Consider the following 26,731-nt stretch of genomic DNA (forward strand, 5'->3'; position numbering starts at 1 on the left):
AAGGCACCAGGTGCCCAATCAAAGATGAGCTACCGGGAGCCCCCAAAATAAAATAATACCCAGGCCCCAATGCATCAACATAAAATGCCACTCCACCATCTTCAAACACATACCACTGAACTAACTTTCCAGTCGCAATCTGCGCCAGACCTAACTGTACTTTCCAAACATGGGTTTCACCAAATTCTTTTCAACAAAGGGAAAAAGAGGTGGAAGGGAAGAGGGAGAACAAAACACCCAGACACACACATTTTTTTCAAAATGTAAACACTGTATTGTAATGATTTCAAAGCCTAGAAACAGGTGCTGTACAACTCCAACAATAAAGGCCAGAAAATAAATAATCACCATGTGTTGAACATGATCCATTTCCAATTTTTTTTTTTTTTTTTTTTTTTTGCCAGTCCTGGGATTTAAACTGCAAGCCGGGGTGTGGCGTCCCGGAGCCTCTTTGTGCTCAAGGCCAGTGCTCTACCACTTGAGTCACAGCACCCCTTCTGGCTTTTTCTAAGTAGTTTATTGGAGATAAGAGTCTCACGGACCTTCCTGCCTGGGCTGGCTTTGAACCGTGACCCTCAGCTCGCAGCCTCGTGAGTAGCTATGATTATGATCATAAGCCACTGGCACCTGGCTCATTTCTAATTTTTAAAATATTTTTCTGACATCCTTCTACCAATTTTTTTTTTTTTTTACAGTGAAAGCTGGGTTCTGGTGGCTCACGTTTGTATTCCTAGCTACTGAAGAGCCTGAGATCCGAGCAGAATAATTTGAAGCCAGCCCAGGCAGAAAAGTCCCTGAGACATTTTTTTCTTACTTATTGTCAAAGTGATGTGCAGAGAGGTTACAGTTTCATACGTTAGGCCTTGGGTACATTTCTTGTACTGTATGTTTCCTTCTCCCTCATTCCCCCCTCCCCCCTCCCCCTTTTCCTCTTCCCCCGTGAGTTGTTCAGTTGGTTTACACCAAATGGTTCCCTGAGACTTGTATCTCCATTTAAACAGCACAACACTAGAAGTGGAACTGGGGCTCAAGAGGTAGAGCGCCAGCCTTAAGCAAAAATGCCAAGCAAGAGCATGAGGCCCTGGGTTCAAGCCCAAGTACCAGCACCAAAAAAAGAAAATGAGCTAAGAAGGAGTTGGTGAAGTCCTAAGGCAAATGACTCAGAACAACAACAGCACAGCCCTGACCCCTTCCTTCCAAGCCAGCAGCCCTCTGCCAGCCATGCTACGTGCGCTGTGGCTGGCAGAGGAAATGGAAGAAGACCGTCATGGCCTTTGAACGCCTGCAGCTGAGACCCGTCACGAGCAAACTCACATGGAGAAAACATTAACTGGGGGAATGCTAAGTCCTATTTTAGCTTCATCAATCAGGGGGTGAGCTTCCAGGCCACCGAGAGCCACTCCAGCTTTCCACTCCTCCGGATTGATGTGCTGCTAACACTTCATGAATCCTGCTGTCTAAAAGATGTCATTCGCTGCAGTGTTTGCCTTTAGGCGCACATGTGCCTTCTCTCCATAGCCCAGTGGAAAGGGCACAAAAATACACCTGGACCCTCCAAAGTCCCCAAAGACCCATACTCCTAAATGCCGTTTCTCCTCTGTCCCCTAACACACAAGCAACAGCAGGGCAGCCTTATTTGTGCCAGTTGCCACTTAAAAGAATGAAACCGAAAATCCCCCAGGATTAGGCAGTAGTTTGTGTTACTTGGTAATTAACTCAGTGTCCTTCTGTGGCCCTTCCAACCTGGATTCCTAATGAAGGCAGACGCGTGTCTTCGCAGGAGATGCTGCCTACCATGTTTGGGTCCTTTGATTGGGTAATCTCTCCCAAGGAGCTACATTCTAAGAAAACGTTCCAGATACTCAGCGTATCACACACCCAAGTATCTGAGCTGGCAACAGAAGGTAATGTGTCACCACACACCAACAGTGAAACACATAATGCATGGGTACAGCGGTGACTTATGACTTTGAATCCCCAAAGCCTGAATTACCAAATTCATTAATTACCACCAATCAAAGTGGGCTTAAAACAGATACTAAGGCTGGGTGCCAGTGGCTCATGCCTACAGTCCTAGCTACTCCGAGGTTGAGATCGGAGGACCATGGTTCTAGTCTCATGGGAAAAAAAAAAAATCCATGAGACTCTTAATCTCCAAATTAACCACCCAAAGAACCCAGAAGTGAAGGTAGGGCCCAAGTGGAAGAATGTAGGGACAACCTGAGTTCAGGCCCCAGTATTAAGATCACCCTTTGGGGGGAAGGGGTAGGTGCACGCCACTCTGCACAGGATATGTGTTGAGGATCCAACACAGAGTTTTATCAAAGAGTCTGTGTCCCCAGCCCAAGTTTAGTGACTCTGGGTGACCAGGTAAAGCTTGGGATTACATGTGTGAGGCTTACATGGGAACACAGGGAGGTGCACAGAACCACACCTCCATGCACAACTGCATTAGACTTACTTGATCAGCCCATCTTCCATGTATATGTCCGCATAGAAGGACTGGTCATCATTCACTATCTTCCCTCCTTTGATCAGAAGACGATCACTCTGAAAATAAACAGGCAGCAAGGTCACCACACAGAAAGGGCCCAGGATAAACACAAGGACTAAGTGAGCCGGGAGCACGGTTGCACTACTCCAATGTGATGCTCAAGATTAGTCTCGGGAAGGTTCGTCTACCCAGGGGAACCTGTAAGCAGGCAACTCGCTCATCAACTCCTGAGTCAGAAGACAGCTGGAAAAACTCATCCTAGATAAATGGGCCATTTTGTTCAATGAGACCTTAGGCCTGAAAGCCAAAGGAAAGAAAGAAGACAATATACCCCTTAAATGACTTTTGGCTAAATCTCATTAAAAAAAAAAAAATCCACCCACATGCAGGCAAGTCATATCTTGGCACTGTCTATGAGGGGGAAAGTGACCAAAATCTGTTGTCATGGCATATCCCACACAAACACATTGGCCCAACCATAACAAGGCTTCGAGTCACTATGTCCTGTTACATTTGCATTTACTCGGCCCAAGTCTACACGAAATAGGCCACTTTAACGAAGCCACTAAGAAAATGGTCAGGCTCTGTGATAAATGACTTGGCAAACTTTACAATTTAACGTGGTTATAGATTGTTGATGCTCTTCTATTTTAACTTAGTATTGGTGCAAAATAAAACGAATAAAGGACAGGCAGCCTTTGAGGGAGGGCCAGGAATGCAACTGAAATGCTATCATGACTCGCAGCTATCCCAAATACTGTGATGGAATGGAATGTTAATATCCTGTGTCCTGTGAATTTGTGTCTACATTATTTCAGATCAGATTTGAACTTGACATGGGGAACTGTATCTTATTTCACCCTACAACACCTTTGAAAAGATGTCATTCATCTGAGCAAGGGTGAGTGAACAGCTTAGTAATATTCTCAGGAAGGGCTTTTTAAATTTAGCAGTTACCCAGAAAATCCTAGAAAAATCTTTTATATATACATATATATATGTGCATACTACTACTAAGTAAGAAAAAGAAGGTACATTTGCACACAAACGCACACAGGCCTAAGTTCGGAAAGTATTTATTGTTTCTCTGATAAATTGAAAAACATAGGATCATTTCCACTTTGTACACAGTAAGGCCTTTCATCCTGAAATAGACGCAGTCAACAATTCCTGCACTGGAATAAATGTAGAAATCCTTAATGAGTCCCATTCACGGCTCGATTTGGAGATTCAGAAATAATTTGTGAGGGGGAGGGGGGATGGGCACGATTCTACTCCCTAGACATGAAGGAAAACTGAGGTTCGGAGAGGTTGGATGGAGCAGACACCCTGCCCACCAGCACCCTGGTCACGGTGGTGATGATCACCCTGACTCCCCCTGGACGCAAGGCACAAACAAAACAACCGCGCTGGATCACTCCAGTGTCTTCGAGAAGGCTTCTTACGTAAGAGGCCGCCCGGTGGTGATGGAGAAAGGGAGGGAGAGGGAGGGGACGGAGGGAGGGCAGGCTGCAGGACCTAGGATCATGCGACCAGATTTTTTATTTTTGAGGGTGGAGGGAGCGCTCTCGTAAAAGGTGGGCTTGCGGATGGTTGTTCGCCTAAAGATTTTCTCCCCACCCTGTCCAAAATGAAAGCGCCTCGCTCATTCAGGAAGACAGCAGATCGCCCGGGGATCTCAACAAACCTGGGCCCTATCTCCTCCCACCCCCATTCTCTCCGCCGGGGCGCCCCCCCCCCCCACCCACCCACCCAGTCCCTTTCTTTCCCCCAGCTCCGGCGTCACGCAAGGACGGCTCTCCGGTGGCCCCCGGGTCTTCGGGATCTGGGGAACTGGGGATACATTGTATGCGCGCACCAATGTCTCCAAGCGAAACCCCCTTGTTCGACTAACTGGATGCTAGCGATTACATTGTTACACATCTCACCCAAGCGAAAGCCAGGGGAAAAAGGAAAGCTGGTGGCCCCCGCCCCCGCCCCTGCTCGGGGTGGCCGGGGCCGCGAGCGCGCGCGCCCCTCCCCGGTGCGTTCGTTCCCGCATCTCCCTGCGGATGGGTGTGTCCCCGTGCACCCAGGGGAAGCCCGGGTGCCCAGGGCCACGGGCACCCGCCGAGCCCCGCGCGGACGGCCCCCGCGCCCAGCCCCGCACACGGGGTCTGGGTGTGCGAGGGTCTGCCTGGCCCCGGGTCCCACCCAGGGATCCGCCGGCCAGCCCGCGGCGCGGATTACATAACAATGAACCGCCCCGGCGGTCCTCCCTCCCCGGGATGGCAGTCGAGGATGTGCAGGACGGGGAACGGAGAGATTGCTTTCGCCGCTCCCCCCCCCCACCCCCCGCCCCTGGCCCCCCACTCCGGGAACAGAGGGCGGAGGGCGGAGGGCGCGGGGACCCGCACGCATCTCCAAAAGCATCCGCGAAGCCTCCCGGGATGGGCGGACCAAGCCACGAACGGCGCCCGCTGCCCGGGACCGCGGCGATCATTGTCTGCCCGGGCCGGCCGGGCCATCTGCTCGCGCGTCGCCCTGCGCCATTACCCCGGGGCCGGCGCGCCCGGTGCCCGGCGCCACCTCCCAGCCCGCTTTGTATGCGCCACACGCACCCGCGCCGGGCGGGGAGACGCCGGGACGCCAGCTCGCGGCCGGAAAACCCCGGAGGACACACACACACACACACCCTCGAACAACAACCTGCCCCCCGGCCAACAAAAAGCCCCCGCCCGGGCCCCCGCCCTGCCCGGCTCATCCCCCCCCCACCCCCGCGCGCCCCCCAGGCCCGGGCCAGCATCCCCGCGCTGTCACGACGCCTCGGGGCTGGAACCGCGCCTTCCCGGTGGGGTGGGGGGTGGGGGGGAGCGGAGGACCGCAGGATGCGTGTCCCCCCCCCTCACCCCCCGCCTCGAGCCCAGCCCGCAGCCCGCGCGGACGCAGCTCGGAGCCCCGGCCGTGCACGCCCGAGCTGGCATCCATTTGCCGCCGGACGGCTCCGCAGCAGCATCCCGCTCCCGCCACAATGAACGGGCGCAGCGGCGGCGGAGCCGACTCCAGCCGGGCCCGGGGCTCGCTCCCGCCGCCGCCGCGCACGCGAGGAGAAGGGGGACGAGCGAACGCACTCGAGTGCGGGTCTCCTTCCCCGCTTCCCCGCTTCCCCGCGCGCCCCCGGAGGTTTGCACATCCCCCCCCCCGCCCCGAGCCCAAACTCACCGTGATGCGTGGAATGTTTTTCTTCCCCTGATAAGACATGTCTCTGCTGCGGGCAAGGGGTTAATTCTAGGAGGGCGCCGCCGGGCCGGGGGACTGGCTGGCTGGGGTCGGCTCCCTGTCTCCCTGCAGGATTCACAAAAGGCACCGGCGCCCGGCGGGTCTGGCCGTGAGCGAGGCTCGGCAACGCCAGGGACTAATGCAACCCTCGGGCTCCCTTTCTTCCTCTCCTCCAACACAGCCCCGGCTAGGGCGGAAAAAAAGAGAGAGAGGGAAAGAGAGAGAGAGAGAGAGGGAGAGAGAGAGAACAGGAGGGAAGGGGGTGGAAATAAACTACAGCAATAAAAGCCTCGGTTCCAGGCTGCCGCCGCGGCGCATGCGCCGCCAGCCACTCCCTTTCCTCTCAGGCCAAAGCCATCCGCTTCGGGAGAGGCGCTCCCGGATTGGCCACCATCGCGGGATATGCAAATGAGGCAGGAGGGGCGGGCGCGGCGCCAGAGCGCGAACTGCTGCCGCTGCCGCCGCGGCTGCTGCAGTGTGCGGCGGAGGGCGGCGGTCGGTGCGTGCGCCCGACGGGGGTGCGCGCTCTCCGCGCCCTTTCTTTGGGCTGAGACAGCGGGGATTAAGGGACCGGCGCCCCAGATGCGGCATCCGCAGCGCAGGGACAATGGCGGGGTAGTGGTTCCGGGCGTGGGGAGGGGGGCCGCAGTCTGCAGACGGAGGGGGCTTCGGGGCCAGGCCGGGCGGCACGCACTCGCCCGCCCGCCCGCTCGCGCGCGCGCGCCAATCCGAGGGAGCCGCCGCGGCGGCCCCGCGTGGGGTGACTGCGCCGAGCCAATGGCTTCGCTGGCGGCGAGCGCGCGACCGCACCGCCGGCCGGCGCCGCGCAGGCCGGGCGGGGGGGCGGGGCCTGCGCAGGCCACACCCACCTCCAGCCGGGCCGCGGTGCTGCACGCGGGCGGGCGGGCGGCGGCGGCGGGCACCGGGCTCCCCCGGGCTGGATGGATGGGAAAGGCCGGGCCCGACCTGGGGCTGGGCCGGGCTGCGGGTGTGTGGGGTCCTGCGGCTGCAGCCCGGGGAAGAAGCCGCCCAGCGGGGAGCAGGAAGCATCCTCGCCGGCTGCAGTCCTCCGCAGCAGGCCCCGCCCTGAAACCGCCTTTGTGCCTGCCGGGCACATTGAACTTGGGGCCCGGGGCAGCCCTCTTCGCCTTGACGACCACGCCCCCCGGGGTGGGTGGGAAGGAGGGGTGAGCTGTGAAGGCGCTTGAGGGGGGGGGTCAAAGAAAGCAGAGCTTAAATCCCAAAGGAAGGGGAAACTGAGTCAGAGGAACATCTCCAGACTCACAGGCAAAGACCCTAGTCCAATCCAGCACCTACTCACTCTCGAACAGCACGCGAGGCCTTGGCTCTGCCTGTCAAGCCAGGCTGTGAGTCTCTACCTTCAGGATCCCCGTCGGAGAAGGCAGGCCCGTGCCTCGGGGAACCTCCCTGGGCCACCCCTCCAGGCGACTAAAACACCTAGACAGGTGCAGCTTGGGCTTGTGGCCGTCCTAACGGTACACACAGCCTTCGCGTCCACTAGGCCATCAGGCAGCCTTGCAGAAGGGGAGAAAATGTCTATTGGGCTCACACCTGCTCACCAAAGATAAGCCCCGATGATCAGAGATAATCCTGCAGCCCCTTGGATTTTGTATTACAGCGTCTTTTCCTGCACCTAGCCACTGTGGCTCTTTGGTCCTTCTGGAGTCAAGACAGGTGCAAACGTCACCTTTCCTTCCTGTTTCTATGAAAGTCCCAGAAGAGGACCGTGGGGGCATGCAGCAGGCTTCCCTGGTGAATTACACTTCGCTGTGAGCCTTAAGAAGAAATGAGACATTTTCCCCCTATGACCATCTGACAGACAGAACAGCTGGGCTGAGGGGCGTTTGGTGTCTGCCAGCAATGACTAGATTCTCAACTCTCGGCATATACTGGGCTTTCCTACCTGAGAAAAGCAACCGCAGGTTCCAGCTAGGAGTCCGAGGGTGGGGGAGAAGGGGACAAGATCCTAGTCAATCAAAAGAAAAATGACCCCTAGGCAGGTAAGTAGTGAGGTTCAAAATGGACTCTAGTTATCTTATTTGTGTCCATTATACTTTCCTGTTCCTGATTTGGTTGACCTTAATGAGTATAAATATATCCTGTTATTTGTCAATTTGCCATGGCATCTTTTATAATAAAAGCTCCAAGGAGCTCTTGGAAATCTTGTTTCATCTTAATTCTATAGCCATTAACGCAAGGACTTTAGTCCATAATAACTGACATTTCTACCCATTTATATTCAGAAATGCTAGGTATAAGTTGATTTCTCTGCTCTGGAGCCTAAGACAATACTTGCAACATAGAAGTGCCCAAATACGTCAGTCAACCACAGAAAATCACTGGCCTGCATTTTGTGTGTGGCAGGCCTGGACCTTGAACTCGGGGCCTGGATACTGTCCTCTACCACTTGAGCTACAGCTCTACTTCTGGTTTTTTAGTAGTTATTTGGAGATAAGAGACTCACAGATTTTCCTGCTTGTGCTGGTTTTGAACCTAGATCCTCAGATCTCAGCCTCTTGAGTAGCTAGGATCACAGGCGTGAGCCACCAGTGCCTGGCTTGTGATCTACATCATATCTTAGCCTACTTACCAAACAATGCCGCACAGGAAATCCCAAGGGGCCGGACGAGAACAGCACACCCAGTCTGCCCTGGCTGATTTGTTCATCTACACTCTATCTTTATCCTCTGTCTTGAGAAAAGCACTCCGTGAAGGTTTCCTGTGAAGTTGCATCGTTCATGGTCTGATGTTCGGACTCTTCTCCAGGGTGACTTCTGGATGTTTAATTGGAATCGCCTGCCCAGAGCTATAAGATAACCGACTCCGCACTTGTGACCACCCCTTCCCAAGTCTGTGCCTCCCCACTCTTGAAGATGTTTGCGTGTGAACGTTGTTAAGGTGATGGCAACTCCCCAGCCATTTGGAGTGGGGAACCTGTGTTGGGTGGCCTGTGGGGGGGGGGGAGGGGAGGGCTCTCATCAAGTGGTTTCATGTCCCCGAACTCAGTGGTCTAAACACATACAGCACCAGGGCTGGCCTCTACTGCCCTTCAAACATGCCTTCTCCCGTGTGCTCTGCTCTCCCTCCCTCCCTTCTCCCGGGACTTCCTCTCGAACAGCACCTGTCCCTAAAGTCTCCCCTCTAAATCCTTGAGCATCCCTTTTCCTATGGCCCTGTTGTGACACACCTCCCAATGGTTTCTGTCTGTTTCCCTATTCTGTCTGACTGTGGTTCCGGAAGTCTGAGCACTGGGGTCCTCTTCCGGCTGCCAGTACCCTGCCCAGCCCACAGTGGGTGCCCTCACGCTTGCCATCAGAACACTGCCATCGTGGTGAGAGGTTTCCTTCTGCTGGCAGCACTGGGGACAGAGCCGAGGGCTTCCGCTTGCTAGGCAAGTGGTCGGCCGACTTGAGCCGTGCCCCTGAGCCTTTTCGCTTCAGATCCGGTCTTCTGCTTTTGTCTGGGGTTACAGGCATAAACCATGCCCTGCCCCATGGTGAGTTTGGGTGGAAAAATAAAATACCAATCCCTCACTCAGAGACTGCCAATGCCATTTGGCTATGGTGTCCTTTAGAACAGCTCAACTCCTCTGCCTTAAGCCCTCAGGAGTATAGGGAAATTCTGTGACACGGTGGTGGTGTGGCTGCCTCCGTTAACAAAGCTGCCGTGATGGGCAAGAGCCAGTCCCAGATGAACACCAGAACCACACAAGGTGTCCCTGGAATGTTTTCCTGGCACCAATTTCTGAAATCCTTCTTTAGGGATCAGTCCAGGGCAGGCCACGCAGAGGCTCTACACACCTCGGAAATAGTGCTCTTCTCTACTCTCACTTTATTCTTTCTGAAGGCCCATACTGTCCCATTTGCCCTATTATACCCCCTGTCCTGCACAATGCACACCCTAACTGTGCTAAGTAAGCATCATTTTCCTTCCTTTTAAAGCTTGAGCTCAAGAGAATAACAATACTCATACGTCCTGCTCGTCTCTCAGCCTTATTATACAGCCCTGAGGGACTGGGGGGGGGGCGCAAAAGGCATGCATGTGTTGGGCACCGGGGGCTCACACCTCTAATCCTAGCTACTCAGGAGGCTGAGATCTGAAAATCACTGTTCAAAGCCAGCATGGACCAGAAAGTCCATGAGACTCATCTCCAACTAAACATCAAAAAGCCAGGAGTAAGCCAAGTGCCACTGGCTCACACTTGTAATCCTGGCTACTTAGAAGGCTGAGATCTGAGGGTCCCAGTTGGAAGCCAGCCCAGGCAGGAAAGTTTGTGGGACTCTGGTCTCCATTGAGCCACCAGAAAACTGGAAGTAGAGCTGTGGCCTTGAGCAAAAGAGCTCAGGGACAGCGCCCAGGCCCTGAGTTCAAGCCGCAGGACTGGGAGGAGAACAAGGCTGCGTGTATGAGTGGATGGAGGAGAGGTTAACACCAGTCAGGTGTTGAAGATGTCTGCATCATGGTCACCTGCGGGGAAGTGGGGGGGTGACCCAGCAGAAGGGGCAAGAGGAGCTGTGGGGTAACAGGCTGGGAGGGGTGACTGGCTACTCTCACTTCCCCAGCAACTGCCCGGTATGAGTTCTGCCTGGGTCTAGCACCGCAGTTCTGTTTCCCCTTTCCGCTGGAGTCACAGTTCTGCTGGGTGGCGTCCTGGAGCTCTGTGGAAGCGCACTGCCCTCAGGAAGGGGGAAACGGGAAGAGGAGCTCAGACGTGCCCAGGAAGAGAGAAAGCCGCAAGTCCCGGGCCGCCACCGCCTCCGGAGCGCAGGCAGGGTGAGCAGGGCCGGGGAGAAGGGCCGAGGACCAAGGGCTCTGACGGGACACGTCGGCACTGCGGCTGGGCGCCAGCAGTCGTGGGGGTGTCCTCAGGAGGGCGACCCTGGATGGCACAGACCGCAGAGGGACAGACGGGCAGGCAGAATGGCACCTGGCCACGTTGCCGGGCGGTGACCACGGAGGGTCGGCGGTGCTGCCCTCTGAGCCTTTGCGGGAACAGGGCAGACGACAGACCACTCCCCATCAGGGCCGAGAAAGGGCTCCTGAAGATGCCCCAGGAGGCTCCCCTGCCCCAAAGCGGGTACCTCACGGAAGCTAGTGGGCCTGGGATTCCCACTGACACCACAGAGAGGCCCCCGGCATTTCAGCACCTCAAGTCCATCCTGGACCGCCACAGATTCACCCAGGGTCTCTGTCTCAGCAGCAGCTCCTCCTTCTGGTTGGCCTGGCTCGGGTCCGCCCTCTGCTGACGAATGAGGGAAGTGCACGCGGGCCCCCTCTCCTGGGTCTTGGGGTAGTGGACTGGGCTGGGAAGAGGGCCTTGGAGGTCGTTTGTCCCAGTGTTCCCAAACCTGCCTGTCCATCAGAATCACCTGGCCCAGCTCAGCTTCACTTCCTGGTACCCCGAACTTCCTCCCCAAAGCATACCCGTGGCCAGCTATTTTACCCAGGGGGAACAGCACAGAAGTAAATATCACCATCGTTTGATTGGTCTGCTACCAGTAAGGGCTGAGATCTGAGGATCGCGGTTCAAAGCCAGCAAGTACAGGAAAGCCCATGAGACTCTTATCTCCAATTAACCAATTAACCCGAAGTGGTGCTGTGGCTCACATGGTACGGCGCTAGCCTTGAGCTGAAAGCTCATAGACAGCACCCAGGCCCTGAGAGTTCAAGCCCCACGACTGACCCCCGCCCCCAAAAAAGAAAAAAGCTCTGTTTCTGCCTGGCTCCTGCCAGCTTTCCTCTTGGAGTGGGAAGCCTGGCCCTGACACCTGGTTGTGATTCCGGGTCTGGGGTCTCATCCACGGACAGGACTCCCAGAGGGTCAGGCCTCCAGGGGAAGGGTGGGCCTGGCATGGAGTCCTGACCACTCCCTGCTCGCTGGGGCTTCTGGGAATGGCCCACGCTTGGATTCTCATCCCGGGACTGCACTGAAACGATGGACAGCTGACCTCTGTGTCCTGGGAGGGTTCCCTCCCCCCCCCCCCCAGCCAACCAGCACCAACGCTCTGCACTGCCTGACTGTAGCGGAAGAGAGCTAAGCTGCTCGAAGGGCTTGTCCTACTGCGCCCTCATACCTGCGGCAGAGCCAGCTTCCTTGCGTATCGGTCCTGGTGCACAATGAGGATCTGAAGACGGACCACGGCCCCTCCCAACGGAGGTCCCAAAGCACCGCCTCAAATCATGACACTCGGCCCTCCGCCTGCGCACACAGAACGCAGCGGACCACCCCAGGATGGAATGGCCCAACGCCGAGAGCTCCGCGACTCACCAGAATGACCGCCCGGAAACGTCAGCCACCCGCACCCAGGCAGGAGAAAACGATAGGCTGGTTCCTGTGACACCCCTCCCCACGGATGGACGATGTAACAACCCTTCCCAAACCCACACCGTCCGCCTGTGTCTCGGGAAGGAAGATGTCTGCAGCCGCCACCCAGCTCTCTGCCCCCTCCAGCCAGCCAACAGCGCTGGGAGGCTGAGCTCTGAGGATCGCAGTTCAAACCAAGGCGACCATCCACTAGACCCCCCGTGTCTAGCCTCCGGGACGCGTAGGGATGGGGCGTGGGCTCGGGCCGTCTAACCCCGCGTTCCTGCTGCGTGGAGACCACATGGGTCCCTCTTCCGCTGGTCCCGCAGCTTTCCTCAGCAGACTTTCCACGCTCCTGGGATCTCAGTATCTTGGGGCACCAATTGCAGCTTAGACGTCACCCTCACCACTTCACCCTTGCAGGGACCGTGTGCGGGGAGTGTGGCCTTGCACACGCGGCCTGGCGCGCCCCAGGACTTCCTCTCAGTGGAAGCGTCCTGCACAATCCGCATCTCATGGACGGCACCCCGGCTTCCCTCCCTCAGCAGGAGCCAGGCTCCCCCTCGAGCCAGGCCTGCAGCAGCCTCCAACAGCCTGGGGGGTTAAACCCAGGAAACCTGCCCTGAACGGCCCTCGGCAAGCAGGGGACCCTCGGGCCCCCCCAGCTCAGGGAGTCTTCAGAATGCAATGTTATACCCAGAAGCTTCAGCTGGGCGGGGCCTGGCCAGATCCTGAAGTAGCCTCAGTGTATCTTTCCTATTGTTCTAGAACAAAGCACTTCGCTTCCCTTTAACTAAACACCACACTACTTCCAGTCCTCGGGTTCAACTCCTTTTCTGGTGAGGATGCACCATTTTTTTTAACCCACCTGCTCTGTTTTGTTCTCGGTTCTTTCTGGAAACCTGGCTAAAAGCAGCTAGCTAGCAGCCTGCTACCTCCTGAATGTTGTGTCATCTTCACATGTCCTTGAGCAAGTTAATTAGTCTATTACTTTTGAGCTCAGTCTCATTCAAAGTCTCAGGTCATGGACAAAATGTGGACAGACTCTTGGCTGGGTTGTAGCACGAATGGCTTTTGGAGCAGTTTCCACAAGCGTCCTCAGGCCTACCTGCAGCCTCGGGGCCTGGCCTGCACTATCCGCATTCCCGTCGGCTTCTTGTCTCCTAAGCTCCCGCTGCAGTCACCCATTCAACTGGTTTACAGCACCCTGGAGATTCTCTGCCCTGAATCTCTCAACGTCTCCCAAGTTCTCCTACACATTCATTCCCAAGGCCTGAGAACCACCAGGCCAGGTTTTGTCACAGCAACGACCCCACTTCCCTGGTGCCAGTTTTCCATAGATGTGGCCAAACCACTGACATAAAGAACTGAAAGGAGAGCCAGGTACCGGTGGTTCACACCTTTAATCAGGAGATCTAAGGATCATGGTTTGAAGCTAGCCAGGTCAGGTAAGTCTGTGACACTCTTGTTTCCAATTAACCAGCAAAAAGCCACAGATGGGGCTGAGTCTCGAGTGGTAGAGTGCTAGCCCTGAGCAAAAAAACCTCAAGAACAACACCCAGACCAGGCTCGAGTTCAAGCTCTGAAGGGGTCTCTCTCTCTCTCTCTCTCTCTCTCTCTCTCTCTCTCTCTCTCTCTCTCTCTCTCTCACACACACACACACACACACACACAAACACACACACACACGCAGGAGGGAAATGTGCTATACTTGCACTGCCCAACACAAGTTGCCACTCGCCCCTTGTAGCTACAGGACATGACTAGTGCAACTGCAGAACAGAATGCTTTATTTTATTTCATGTAAACTCAACTAGTTTCCGTTAAAGCAGCTGCCCACAGCTGTCGTGAACAGCACAGCTGCAGAGATGCAGCCGCGCACACAGACCAAGGATGTCAACCCAGAGGCACTTTCTGTTTGATCCACACAATGATTTTAAGTGTGTGTGTGTGTGTGTGTGTGTGTGTGCATCTGTGTGTTGTGTGGGCTTGAACTCGGGACTTGGGAGCTGTCCTTTAGCTTTTGCACTCAGGGCTAGCACTCTACCACTTGAGCAACAGCTCTTCTTCTGGCTTTTTCTGGTGGTTAATTGGAGAGTCTCATGGACTTTCTTGCCTGGGCTGGCTCTGAACCTCTATCCTCTGAGCAGCTGGGATTACAAGTGTGAATCACCAACATGCAGCTTTTTAATGAGTTGTTAATTTATAGATAACACTCCACACATAGAGTGTGTGTGAAAATGCCACTCCAGTGCCTTCTAGAGAAATCAGCAGTTCTAGGCAACGCTGATGTCTGTTCCTCCAGGACGCCAGGCATCTGGAGCACGGGCAGCGCCACCCCGGGGAAGGTCTGGGCTTCCCTGCTTGCTCTCCACGCCCTGTGGTCTCCCTCACGGTGAGGCTGGGTTTCAGAGCCGCTGTCGGTGCTGGCACAATTGGCCCGGCCCCTCTGCATTCAGGAACAGCCACGTCCACCCACCTGCCCGCAGGTGCCCTGCGGACGAGGCGTCCTCCAGCCAATCACAGACATCCCCCAACGTGTAGACAGCCTTCTCCTTCTGCGTGTGACTTTAAGATCCTTACAGAAGGAGAAGGGGGACACATCATTTATGAAACAGCTGCTGTTCACCAAGAATGGTGTCGGAAATTGTCCTCCACGCGATCAATGGCTTCCGGTCCCACCTTACAAATGAAGAGACCAAGGCTAGAAGAAGTCAAGTGAGGTCAGGAGCAGAGCTCGAGTGGCAGGCGCCTGCCTTGAAAGTAGGATTGAATGGCTGGAAATTACCATACCTGGCATTCAAACCCAGACGAGTCTGACTCCTTCCCAGGCCATCTGTCCCTTTCCAGACCCTCGTGCCACAAAGCCCCGCCCTCCTGGGCCTTGCCATCTCGGATTTTTGTTCAAGACAGAGCAACAGGTCTGTTGTCCTCTGGCTCCCTGCGGTGGCAGAGGCTGCCGGCAGCGCCCACATCCGTGTTTTCCTCCTCTTCCCTTCCCTTGCCGCATCTCGAGGGGGCCTGAGACCTGGGGAGCGTGGGCTCCATTTAGCCTACTGGATGATGGTCCTCTCGTGCCCATGGGAGCTGATAGGTAACCAGGTGCGACCACGACACCCACCTGCAACTATTCTATGACGCAGAAGCTAACTCCTTGTGCTTCCGCCAGTGGCCCGCCATCTTGGGGACCATCGGTTTCAGGGACAGCATCCTGTTTGTCCTGGCAGCTTAATAATCCACACACTCACACACATACACACTAATACTAACATTGCTGACTGCCCTAGAGCCCAAAGGTCACACGAGGCTGCTGGTAAGTGTATACAACACGAATACACTAAAGTACACACCTAAAGCCATTAATGAAAACAGTAAATTTCATGTTATGTATATTTTAGTAGAATAGGAAAAATTTTTAATTGGAATTCAATTAGCTTCCCAAATGTTTGTCTTGTGTGTGTGCGTGCGTGTGTGCGTGTGTGTGCGTGTGTGTGTGTGTGCATGTGTGTGTGCGTGTGTGTAGCGTGAGCACAGGAAGATTGCAAGGCAGAGGACCAGGCTTATGTGGTGCACAAAACACTTGAGAATACTAAGCTGCTGTAAATACTACTCTAAGTGAATTTCAAAGCTCTCCAAGGATTTATTTTTACAAATACGGCTCTAAGAAATTAAGTCCTAGAACTCCCTGTTAGATTTCAGTTGATTTCATAGTTTTAAGAACAGCCAGAGGGCCAGGAGTTTGGCCTAGTGGTAGAGTGGCTTGCCTAGCATGCAGGAAGCCCTGAGTTCGATTCCTCAGCACCACATACATAGAAAAAGCCGGAAGTGGCGTTGTGGCTCAAGAGGTAGAGTGCTAGCCTTGAGCAAAAAGAAGCCAGAGACAGTGCTCAGGCCCTGAGTTCAAGCCCCAGGACTGGCAACAAATAAAAGACCAGCCAGTGTCTGTGGCTCAAGCCTATAGTCCCAGCTCCCTGGGAGATGAAGATTGGGGAGTCACAGTTCACAGCCAGCCCAAAGGGAAACATGGGAGAGGCTCCACCTCAACCAATGGCTGGGTGCAGCGGTTTGTACCTGTCATCCCAGCAACACAGGGAAGTAGGAAGCCCGCAGTGCAGGCCAGCCTAGGCACAAGGCAAGACCCTATCTCCAAAATGACCAGCACCGCTGGGCTCTGGTGGCTCACACTCAGATTTTGAATACGCCAGCGGTTGAGAGCTGAAGACTGTGGTTTGAAGCCAGCCTGGGCAGGAAAGTCCGCGAGACTCTTATCTCCAATTAACCACGAGAAGCTGGAAGTGGAGCTGTGGCTCAAGTGGCAGAGCACTAGTCTTGAGCACAAAAGCTCCGGGCCCATGCCCAAGCCCTGAGTTTAAGCCCCAGAACTGCGCATGCACACACACGCATGCACATACACACCACCAAAAGGGCTGGAAAGCCAGGAACCCATGGTTTACACTTGTAATCCTAGCTACTCAGAAAATAAGGGTTCAACGCCACTTCAGATAGAAAAGTCTTTGAAACTCCATCTATCTCCAATTAACTAGCAGAAAAGCTGGACTGGAGGCATGGCTCAAGTGGTACAGCACCAGCAATGAGCATTGAACCAAGCAAGAAAAAGGAGCTGGTACATACAACTGGTTCAAGTGTAAAGCACATCTGTTTAACAAGGTCTTGAGTTCAGACATGAAGTGAGGGAGGGAAGGAAGAAAGGAAGGAGGGAGGGAGGGAGGGAGGGAGGGAGGGAGGGAGGAAGGAAGGAAGGAAGGAAGGAAGGAAGGAAGGAAGGAAGGAAGGGAGGGAAGGAAGGAGGGAAGGAAGGACAGAAAGAAGGAAGGGAGGAAGGAAGGAAATGAGGGATGGAGGGACAGAAAGAAGGAAGGGAGGAAGGAAGGAAATGAGGGATGGAGGGACAGAGGGAGGGAGGGAGGAAGGAGGGAGGTCAGATATGAAATTATAACAAAAACACCAATAACAAAAGGTAAATTTGGTTTCCTTAAAATTAAAATATTTTGTGCAATATACAACACTATCCAGAAAGTAAAAAGATAAGAGATCGCCTACAGAATAGGAAAAAAATATTATCAGAAACTTTATATGCAGCGAAGGTACAGCGTCTAGAATATATGAAGAAGCCACACAATCCAACAACAAAATGATCAAGCTAAGAGTAGGCGATAGCATAAAGAGGCAGATCTTCAAAGAAAATCTACTACGGTCCAGCCAGCACAGGAAAACATGCCCAACGCAGTTAGTTATTAGGAGTGCAAAAGGACCACCATGAGATGCCAGCCCTACCTCCGCAGACGATCGTAATACAGAAGAAAACGCCGTACTGGGGAATGCTGCGGAAATCAGGCCCCCCCCCCTGCATTCCTGGAGGAATAGAAAACCATACAGCCTTTATAGAAACAGTTTGGCCCTTCCTCAAAAAAGCCCAACAGAGAATTAACATATGGTTGGGGGATTCCATCCCCAGGTAGAATCCAAGAAAATGGAAAACATGTTTAAACAAAAATTTGTACAAGTCTGTCAGATAACCAGAAGCCTACCTGTTGAGTAAAAGAAAAACAAAAACACGGACTGGGAATGTGGCTTAGTGGTACAGTGCTTACCTAGTATGCAGGAAGCCCTGGGTTCGATTCTCAGCACCACATACACAGAAAAAGCCGGAAGGGGCGCTGCGGCTCAAGTGGTAGAGTGCTAGCCTTGAGCAAAAAGAAGCCAGGGACAGTGCTCAGGCCCTGAGTCCAAGCCCCGGGACTGGTAAGAAAAAAAAAATCAAGAAGAACAAGCCCAAGAAGAGCTGGGGACAGTATAGCTTTTGTTCAGAGCATTGAAGGGCCAGGGGAGGAAGGAGGCTTAGCGAAGGAGGCCCTCGCAAGGACGGTCAAGGTCAGATGACAGTGGGGTAGCTGCACAGCTGGCAGGTCGCAGAGCTGGGGCGGCAGCGGGCTGCTCGGCTCCTCACCCAGTGCTCTTCCCGCTAGACGCTCGCACCCTCCGGACAGCACCTTCGTGCAGCTTCTAGTCAGGGCCACCGGACCACCGCCACAGGCCACCCCCTGCCACACCCATGCGGCCCAAGCCCCTCCTGACCACCCTCATCCACCGCAGACACGCTGGCCCTCGAACCCCAACGGGACTGCGCGGCGCGGGGAGGCCTTACGAGGAGACCGGGGCAGCAGCTCAGCTGACACGGGCGTGGCTCTTATGAAAGAGAGAGAGGCCTAGCAAGGCGGAGGCTCCACCTCCAAGGCTGGTGGGGGCCAAAAGGAAGGCGCAACCCCCCAAAATAACCAAAGCCAAAACAGGACTGGGGACGGGGCTCAAGTGGTAGCGTGCCGCAGTCTAGCAAGCACACGTCCCGGTTTTGTCTGAGAGAGAGAGAAGAAAAGATGTGCAAGAGAAGGAAAAGGAGTGGGGGGCCTGCCTTCCCTCTCTGCCCCACGAGGGGACACGCCGGTCAGCTGAGCGGCCGGCGCGGCCCGCACCTTGCTCTGGGCCTCGTGGCCTCCGGGGAGATGGGGGTGAGTGGCCTCCATCCCAGCCCACCCATCTATGGTAATCGGTTCTAACAGCCCAGATTGACTGAGACAATGATTTACACCCGACAAAATCACACTGTCAGCAGCGTTCTAATCTTAGCAAGGGCTGTCATTCATGGTGTTCAGAATTGGCCTGCATCCCAGTGGTATTGGGGGACATCTCTAGTCTTTGGTGGACAGAGTATCGGCAGCTAAGGGCACATTCACAATGACTAATTGACAGTCCGCTTTATAAATGACCTTATAGGACACGCTGAGGGAAAAAAAAGCAGGCACTGAACTTTTTCTTTTTTTTTTTTTTACAGTAAGCCTTTGGAGATAAAAAATGAATACATTATGCATCCAAAAGGCAATCCAGTACATCACAATCATTAAAAATCTCTCCAGCTAGGCACAGAGGCTCACGCCTGTAATCCTAACTACTTGGGAGGCAAAGATCAGGAGGATCACAGTTTGAAGATAGCTTGGATGGAAGTTCAAGAAACTCTCAGCCAGACACTGGTGGCTCAGGCCTGTGATCCTTGCCACTCAAGAGGCTGAGATCTGAGGATCGAGGTTCAAAGCCAGCCTGGGCAGGAAAGTTATGAGACGCCTATCTCCAATTAACCATCAGAAAACCAGAAGTGGAACTGTGGCTCAAAGTGGTAGAAGCACTAGCCTTGAGCTAAAGAGCCCAGGGACAGAGCCCCAGCCCTGAGTTCAAGCCCCACGAGTGACAAAAAAAAAAAAGACACCATTAAATCTCACCTCCCTCAAAGGCTACTAGGGCAAGGCTTAACCTGCCACGCCCAGCATGCTCTGTCATAGAACGGAGGGCTGGGTGGAGGTCAGCAGTGCAATGCTCGCCTAGCAGCCCCAAGGCCCTGGGTTCCATCCCCAGCACCACCAAAGGTGGAAACAAAAAGCCTATCTAGAGCTCGATGATGCTACATGAGTAGCAAGGGTGTCGTCAGAAGAAAGGCTGCCGAGAGGAGGCCCCCAGCCTAATCTAGCCATTGCCCGAGGCCTGAGAAAGGAAGTAATGGCTCCAGCATCATTTTCTCTACCTCCACAATGATGGAGTTAAGCAACGGGCCTCCTTCCAGCTCTGCCATTCAAGGAGGGAGTGATCGATTCTGACGTCCCCTCCTTCCTGAAGGAAGTAGAGCAGGACAATGTGTACCAGCAGACCTTGTAGTATCCCTGGCCAGTCTAGGGATGGGCGTGATGGTTCATGCCTATTATCTCGGCTACTTGGGAGGAGATCGGAAGATAGGAGGATTACACTTTGAGGCAGCCTGGCAAAAGCATGAGATCCTATCTAAAATACAAACCAAAGGGAAAAGGCTATGGGGAATGGCTCAAGTAGTAGAGCTCTTCCCTAGCAGGTGTAAAGCCTTGATTTCAAACCCAAGCTCTGCTAAAAAAGGACAAAGAAAAAACCTTTACTGAAAAATAGGCCCAGCCCTGGCCTAATTTCCATTGTGTGAGGTCATGAGTTTGTGGAGGATACGACATTCAACTGTCAGGGCCACTGGGGAAGGGCGGTTCACGCCTGTCATCCTAGCTACTCAGGAGGCTGAGATCTGAGGATTGCAGTCGGAAGCCAGCCTGAGCAAGGAAATCTGAAAGATTCTTATCTCCAATTAGACACACACACACACACACACACACACACACACACACACACACACACACACACAGAGCCAGATGTGGAGCTGTGGCTGAAGTGGTAGAGCTCTAGCAAAATTAAAAAAAAATTATGAAGGGTGGTGCCTAGGCCCAGAGTTCAAGCCCCAGGACCAGCACAGACATATACACAATGTCAGGGTCAGAGGCTGTCAGTAACAATTCTCCCCCTCTTGCAGGGGAGGGGCCGGGGGGGGAAGAGAAGCAAACAGATAGGACAGTTTTCCTCCACTCAGGCCTTAGGCACCATCCCAAACAACCCTTCCTACTTCTTATTTGTTTATTTTTTAGCTAGTACCTAGTTTTTTATATTATTATTATAAAAGTGATGTCGAGAGGGGTTGCTGTCACATACATCAGGTAATGAGTCCATTTCTTTTAGGGCAATGTCATTCCATCCCATCCCCATACACAAATTGTATAGTTCACTTTCGCTATAGTATCTGGTGAGTACCCCTGCTGCATTTGATCACCCCTGTCCTTTCTAGTTCTTTCCACCACTAGTTCACTGCAGACCCATTCATGGAGCAATGATTTTTTTTTTCAGGATATCAGCAATTCATTATATTATGCTTTAGTTCATTACAGGAATATTATTCAGCCTTACAAGAAAACAAAAAGGAAGACATTCCATCACACACTACTGTGTGGATAAACCCAGGGGACAGCATACTTAGTAAAAGAAGCCAGTGAGTCGGTCACAAGAGACAAACACACTGGAGATAGCCAGAACACCAAACCCCAAGGCAGACAGAGAACTGATGGCAGGGGATTGGGGTTGGGAGAGGGGGTGATGGGGAAGGACTGGAGGGGAGAGCGTGACAGCTTTGCAAGATGAACAAGTCCTGCAGATGGACTTCCCACCGCATGGGCGTGAGGAGCTTGGCCGGACTGGATATACCCAGTACGGAATGGTTACCGTGGCAACTGGGCCACACGCTATTTTCCCACCCATGTCAACAATATAAGTCAAGGCATGATCAGAGTAATTAATAATTAATGCGAGCAGTAATAACTGATCAATAGTAAGTCAAGGAACTGAGACAACTAGTAACTATGACTCTCATCCAGTGCCCTCCCAAGGTGCTGGGGCGGTTTTCAGGAGTCCATTCACACCTGTGCCTCTCCTTCTGAACCAGCGGAGCCTGCCAAGTAGCAAACCACTGCCATTGTCGGAGGCTCCCAGCCAAATCTCCACCCCACACCCACCCGAGTGGACATCCACCGGTTCACCGGTTCACTGTCTGCAGACAGTGGGCTATTCGCACTCACACAAGAGGCTTTCCTCACCACCAAGATGAGCCAGGGAAAGGAAGTGGGAGTGGACGATGGAAATGCGAAGGGGGGACGAGAGACCTTGGGGCATGGTGTCATTTGGAGGAAGAGAGACCTGGAAGAAGCACCGTACGGTGGGGGCAAGGGAGGCGGGCGCTGAACCGCACAGGGGCAGCAGAACGGAGGACGGAGCTCTGGGGCAGAATCCGCGTGGGGAGAGGCGAGGGGAACACACAACAATGGGAAGGAATGCGAAACTCGAACGCACTGCACAGACTTGGTGACCGTGTTACAGAATGCCCAAGTCTGGGTAATTCATAACAAAGAGAAATCTGACTCATGTCTCTGGAGGCTGAGTCGTCTCCATATGGGAGGGTCACACGGTTGAGGGCCTTCTGGCTGCAGCCACACAGGGCAGAAGACATCACGGCAGTGAGAAGACAGAGGCAGAAGCCACGGCCTCGAGCACTGGCCGTGCTGGTGGGGGGAGCGCGCCCATTAGGCACGGGGCACTAAGGTTACACCGTGAGCCTGGGGACACAGGGAAAGCACAGCAGCAGAGCTCAGCAGAACGCCGCTCAGCCCACCCACTTGGCACTTGGCCACTCCAGCCTGCCAGGGTGATTTCCAGCTACGAGAGGACTGGAAGCCCCTGGAGGACAAGCTGATGCAGGCTCCCTGGATGTACCGCCGTTCGGGACACACTGTATCTCCCGTGGAACGGAGTGAACGCCCAGGAGGAAGGGCAGGCCAAGGTGCTGGGTACTGCTGACAGAGAAGGTACGGTCTGGATGGTGAATGTCCTCCGAAGTTCCATATCGCTAAGGCGTGGTCCTGGGTGGCAGTCCCAGGAGGTCCCTTGGGCATTATGGGTGGTCAAGACTGATGCGGGGTCCTGGCGTCCCCCCTGCGCCCCCCTCCACTGCCCCCAGCCGTACCTCTCTCCTTCCCAGATCAGGATGCGCTCAGCTCTATCTCCAGCTTTGACCAAACCCAAGGAGCCACCACATCCTGGACAATCTTGGGCCAGACCCTCTCTTCACTTCAGAAGTCACCTGCCTTGGGTATTTTGTTATAGTGATTCAAGAGTTTAAAAGAAAGAAAGAAAACCACACCAACCGAACTTGCCCCTGCTCTCTACTCCCAGAGCCTCAGAGTCCTTCCAAGATAGCCATGAGTGTAACCGCACTGCTGGCCAAAGAGACACCAGTAGATAGACAGGTGATTGCTACGTGACTGATAGGTTATAGATAACGGCTTAGATAATTGAGGGGTTATTATGACAGATAGACAGTTTTGCTCCTTCATAGCCCCTCTACTGGCTCCCTCCTTTCAAAGGCCGATGGGTGTGGTTTCCCATCGCTTTGTGGAGCTGACCGGCTACACTGTGTAGCTTCCTTGACTTGCTCTTCCCAAATGCCCTACTCACGCGTATCTCCCATGAGCTGCATGGCCAATGATGCCTATCGCGCCCCTTTCCAAGCCTTGGGAAGGAACAGCAGGTCCACTCGTGTGGCAGACAAGCAAAGCCCCTTCTAACCACACTTCGCAGTGCCCTCAAATAGAGACCCAGGGGCGAGGGGGCAGGAGCTCCGCATCACTCAGTCCACCTCTCAGCAAGTCAGGGCCTCGGGGAGGAGTTCCGAGAAGCCCAAAGTCACCCCGCCCATGAGATGACAACCAAGTAATGACAACCCACTTCCGCCAAGACGGCGGGCCCAACTGGTTCTTCAGAAATCACCCTTGTTGTAACGCACATATACAAATACCCACATGTGCAGATACACACACATATGAATATACACACATGTGCACATGTGCACATCTAATAGCTTTTATTGTGTGTAGAAATCAAAAGTTCAAACCTTTGTAAAGTACCAGGCCAGATGAAGGCTCCTAATCTTGAATGGCAAAATCCCTCAGGAACATCCACTATGACCCAGTACTTGACTGGACCAGGACTACAAAGCCCAAGCCAGAGTGGCCCCTGCTACTAAAAACCAGTCACCTGAAGGGGAGGAGGGTGCAGAGACTAAAACTGCCTTGGTTTTGCATTGAGGATTTTTTCTCATCAAACCCTTTGCTCCATGTACCCTGGGTTCACAATTTCTACTTTCTACTAAATGTAGAGTGTTAGAACAAGTGGTGCTGATGACCAAGCATGTAAAGCTTCCAAATGAACAGGAAAGCGACTGTGTTATTCAGCCTGGTGGAACTATGTCTTTCATACTCAAGTTTTTCATAGTGGTGGTTTGGTTTGTGTGTGTGTGTGTGTGTGTGTGCGTGAGCACGCACGTGTGTGCATGTCTGTGTAGGTGTGCACACTGGTACTGGGACTTGAACACAGGGCTTTTTACTTAGCTTTTCTGCTCAAAGCTGGTACTCTATCACTTGAACCACACCTCCACTTCCAGATTTTTGCTGGTTGGTTGGAAATAAAGAGTTTCTTGGGCTTTTCTGCCTGAGCGAGCTTTGATACTCAGTCCTCAAATCTTGGACTCCTAGTACCTAAGACTACAGGCATAAGTACCTGTACCCTACTCAAACTCATGTTTTAATTCCCTGCCATCCTTGTAGGTAGCCACTATCAAACCTTGGCAACTGATCTGCTTTATTGTGTGTTTCTTTTCTTATTGTTGTTGTTTTTGGCCATGGGGCTTGAATTCAGGGCCTGGGTACTATTCCAGGGCTTTTTTGCTCAAGGCTAGCATTCTACCACTTTGAGCCATAGCTCCATTTCTGGCTGTGGGTGGTAAGTTGGAGATAAGAGTCTCATAGACTTTCCTGCCTGGGCTGGTTTCGAACCACTATCATCAGATCTCAGCCTCCTGAGTATCTAGGCTTAAAGGCATGAGCCACCAGTGCCCGGCTATGATCTGCCATTTCTAAACAATTTCTTAATTCTTAAAGTGCTTTTTTCTGTTCCCTCTGGGATATGGAATTACCAGCACAGCTGTCCTACATGAAACAGTTCACATAACCATAAGGACACATGACCTCGACCCTGTGACACAGGGTGTCTCCACAGAGAGAAGTCTCTCCCACCCACTCGGCAAAGCTGAGACTCTCTAATTGTCTGGTCACTTGCAACATAAAGCTGGTTGGACTTAGACTGTCCTGGGTGTCTCAGGGAACATGGACAGGAGATAGATACTGCCCTATGTGAACAAATCAGAAGATGGGTGGGGAGTGGAGACCAGTTATGTGAGTAGTCACCTCACCTTTAGAAAACGACAGCCAACAATCTACCGCTCCTAGGATTGGTCCAATGTAAGTCCGACGCCTCAAACCTCTATGCCACATCAGGAAACATTTAGGTCCCCAGCATTCTTCCTCCAATGCTGCCTCTAAGCCCACACCCCCAGTGCGCAATGAAGGCTGGCGGATGCTTCCGTGAATATGTGTGTCCCACCCAGCTTCTCCAGAAGCCCTTTGAAAGAAAGCCTCTTGAGTTCTTTATGACTATCCATCCTTTCTCCGGGCACTCAATAAATAAGCACTCATTGATTTATTTTTTCATCTTCACCGAAGGCATGGGAGAGAAACAGCAAAAAAAAAAAAAAAAAAAGAAAGCATTAAAACATTTTTGCACTGCAAGTGATCAGTAGGGAAATTAAAGCTGTGGGAAAATATGGCACCGGTGCAAAGTTCACCCCATAAAGAACCAAGTGTGTGTGGAAATCAGGGCGCACTCCCCTGCCGCAGGGGCTCCCCGGTTGCCAGTGCGGAGCGGCTTCTCGATCAAGGTTAATCAAACTAGCTTTCTTTGTCTCCCACGGCCGCAGTGTAAGGAGTCTAGCTTTCAGATGGGAGCCTCCTTTTTTCCTTTTTTTTCCCCCTTTGAACGGAATCCACTCAGGCCCCATTTCCCCGAGGCGCCCCCACAGGGCCGGGGTGGGGTGGGGGGCGCTTGGGGACGCCCTTGCTGAGGCACTTGGTGGAACTTCGTTCCCCACATGGGTCATCTAGGAGCCCGGGTTTCCCGGGGTGACTCCACCGCCCCCCTCTCCGCGGCGCTCCCGGGAGGCGCTGGCCGTGGTGCTGACCTGGGCGCTCAGGACCGGGCGTCCGGGGAGCGCGTGCCCGCCCGCCCGCGGAGGCCGTCGGAGCCCCGGCCCCCACCCCCACCCCGACCCCCGGGAGACCGCCCGCCTTCCGACCCAGCCCTCCACGGCGCGCGCGGCTTCAAAAAAAAAAAAAAGAAAAAGAAAAGAAAAAGGGTGGGGCTCCCGGCGCCAGCTGCAAGGCCAGAAGAATGGAGCCGCCGTCCGCCCCGCACCCGCCCCGCGACGCCGGCGGCGCGGGCCCCGCGGGTCCGTCCGGCCCGCCCGCGGCCGCCTTTGTGGGCGCCCCGCGCCGGGCAGGGGCGCAGGGCGGGGCGCGCGTGCAGATGCGGGGGGCCGCGCGCGAGGCGGGGCGGGGCGGGGCGTGCGGGCCGGCGCGCCCGGGGCTCGGTCCTCCACCGCCCGCCCGCCCCCTCCCCCCCCAGGCCGGGCACGAAGGGGGAGCCGGGAGGGGGCGACCCCCGCGCCCCGGACCCACCTGGTCGTAGACGTTCTGCAGGGCTTCCTTGCCCGAGGCCCGCCGGATCTCCACCTTCCGGCCCGATTCAACAGATGGCTCCCCGCCGGCGCGCCGGCCCTGCCGGGAGAACGGCGTCTGCGGGTCGGGGCCCAAGTGGGCGACGTCCCGCTGCTGGGCCACCACCTGCCCCGAGCCCCGGCCCACCGACAGCGAGTCGAAGTCGATGGTCTTGTTCTCCGAAGACCCTTCCACCGGGCAGAACATGCCGCAGAATTTCTGCCGGGGCTTGGGGCTGCCCGAGCCCAGGTTCTTAAAAAAGGCCGGGACCTCTTCGTCCTCGGCCGCCTTGCCGGACGCCTTCCGCTCGGCCATGGCGCGGGGGGCTCGGGGCGGGTCCTCCCGTCCTCCCGTCCGTCCGTCCGTCCGTCCGTCCGTCGGCGGCGGCGCGCACCAGCCCCTCGCCGCTCCCTGCCTGGCCAGGCAAGGTGTGCCGAGAGGAAGGCGAGCCGGCGACCCGCCCGGCCCCTCCCCCTGACCCGCGCCCGCCCGCCCTGCCCACGCCCCCCGCGCCGCCGCCGCCGCGCGAGCTCCGGCGAGCGGCAAAGTTGGGTCCCGGCGCACAGCCGCTGCGGCAGCGAGCGC

General features: G+C 54.6%; 1 protein-coding gene across 2 annotated transcripts in view; it reads right to left on the reverse strand.

Moving 5' to 3' along the window:
- Nucleotides 1–26,461, reverse strand: part of Dpysl2 (dihydropyrimidinase like 2) — a 72,029-nt gene extending 45,568 nt beyond the window's left edge. The window contains exons 1-2 of one of the 2 annotated variants that reach the window (XM_048330818.1): nt 26,108–26,461; nt 2,462–2,550 (exon numbers count right to left, since the gene is read on the reverse strand). In XM_048330818.1, the coding sequence (XP_048186775.1) occupies nt 2,462–2,550; nt 26,108–26,461 (443 nt within the window). Of the gene's footprint in view, nt 1–2,461; nt 2,551–5,695; nt 6,042–26,107 lie in introns of those variants that run through there. The other variant, XM_048330819.1, reaches the window with a different exon arrangement.
- Nucleotides 26,462–26,731: the final 270 nt, after the last annotated feature.

The sequence above is a fragment of the Perognathus longimembris genome, chromosome 21 (assembly GCF_023159225.1).
Source record: "Perognathus longimembris pacificus isolate PPM17 chromosome 21, ASM2315922v1, whole genome shotgun sequence".
Classification (NCBI taxonomy): Eukaryota; Metazoa; Chordata; class Mammalia; order Rodentia; family Heteromyidae; genus Perognathus; species Perognathus longimembris.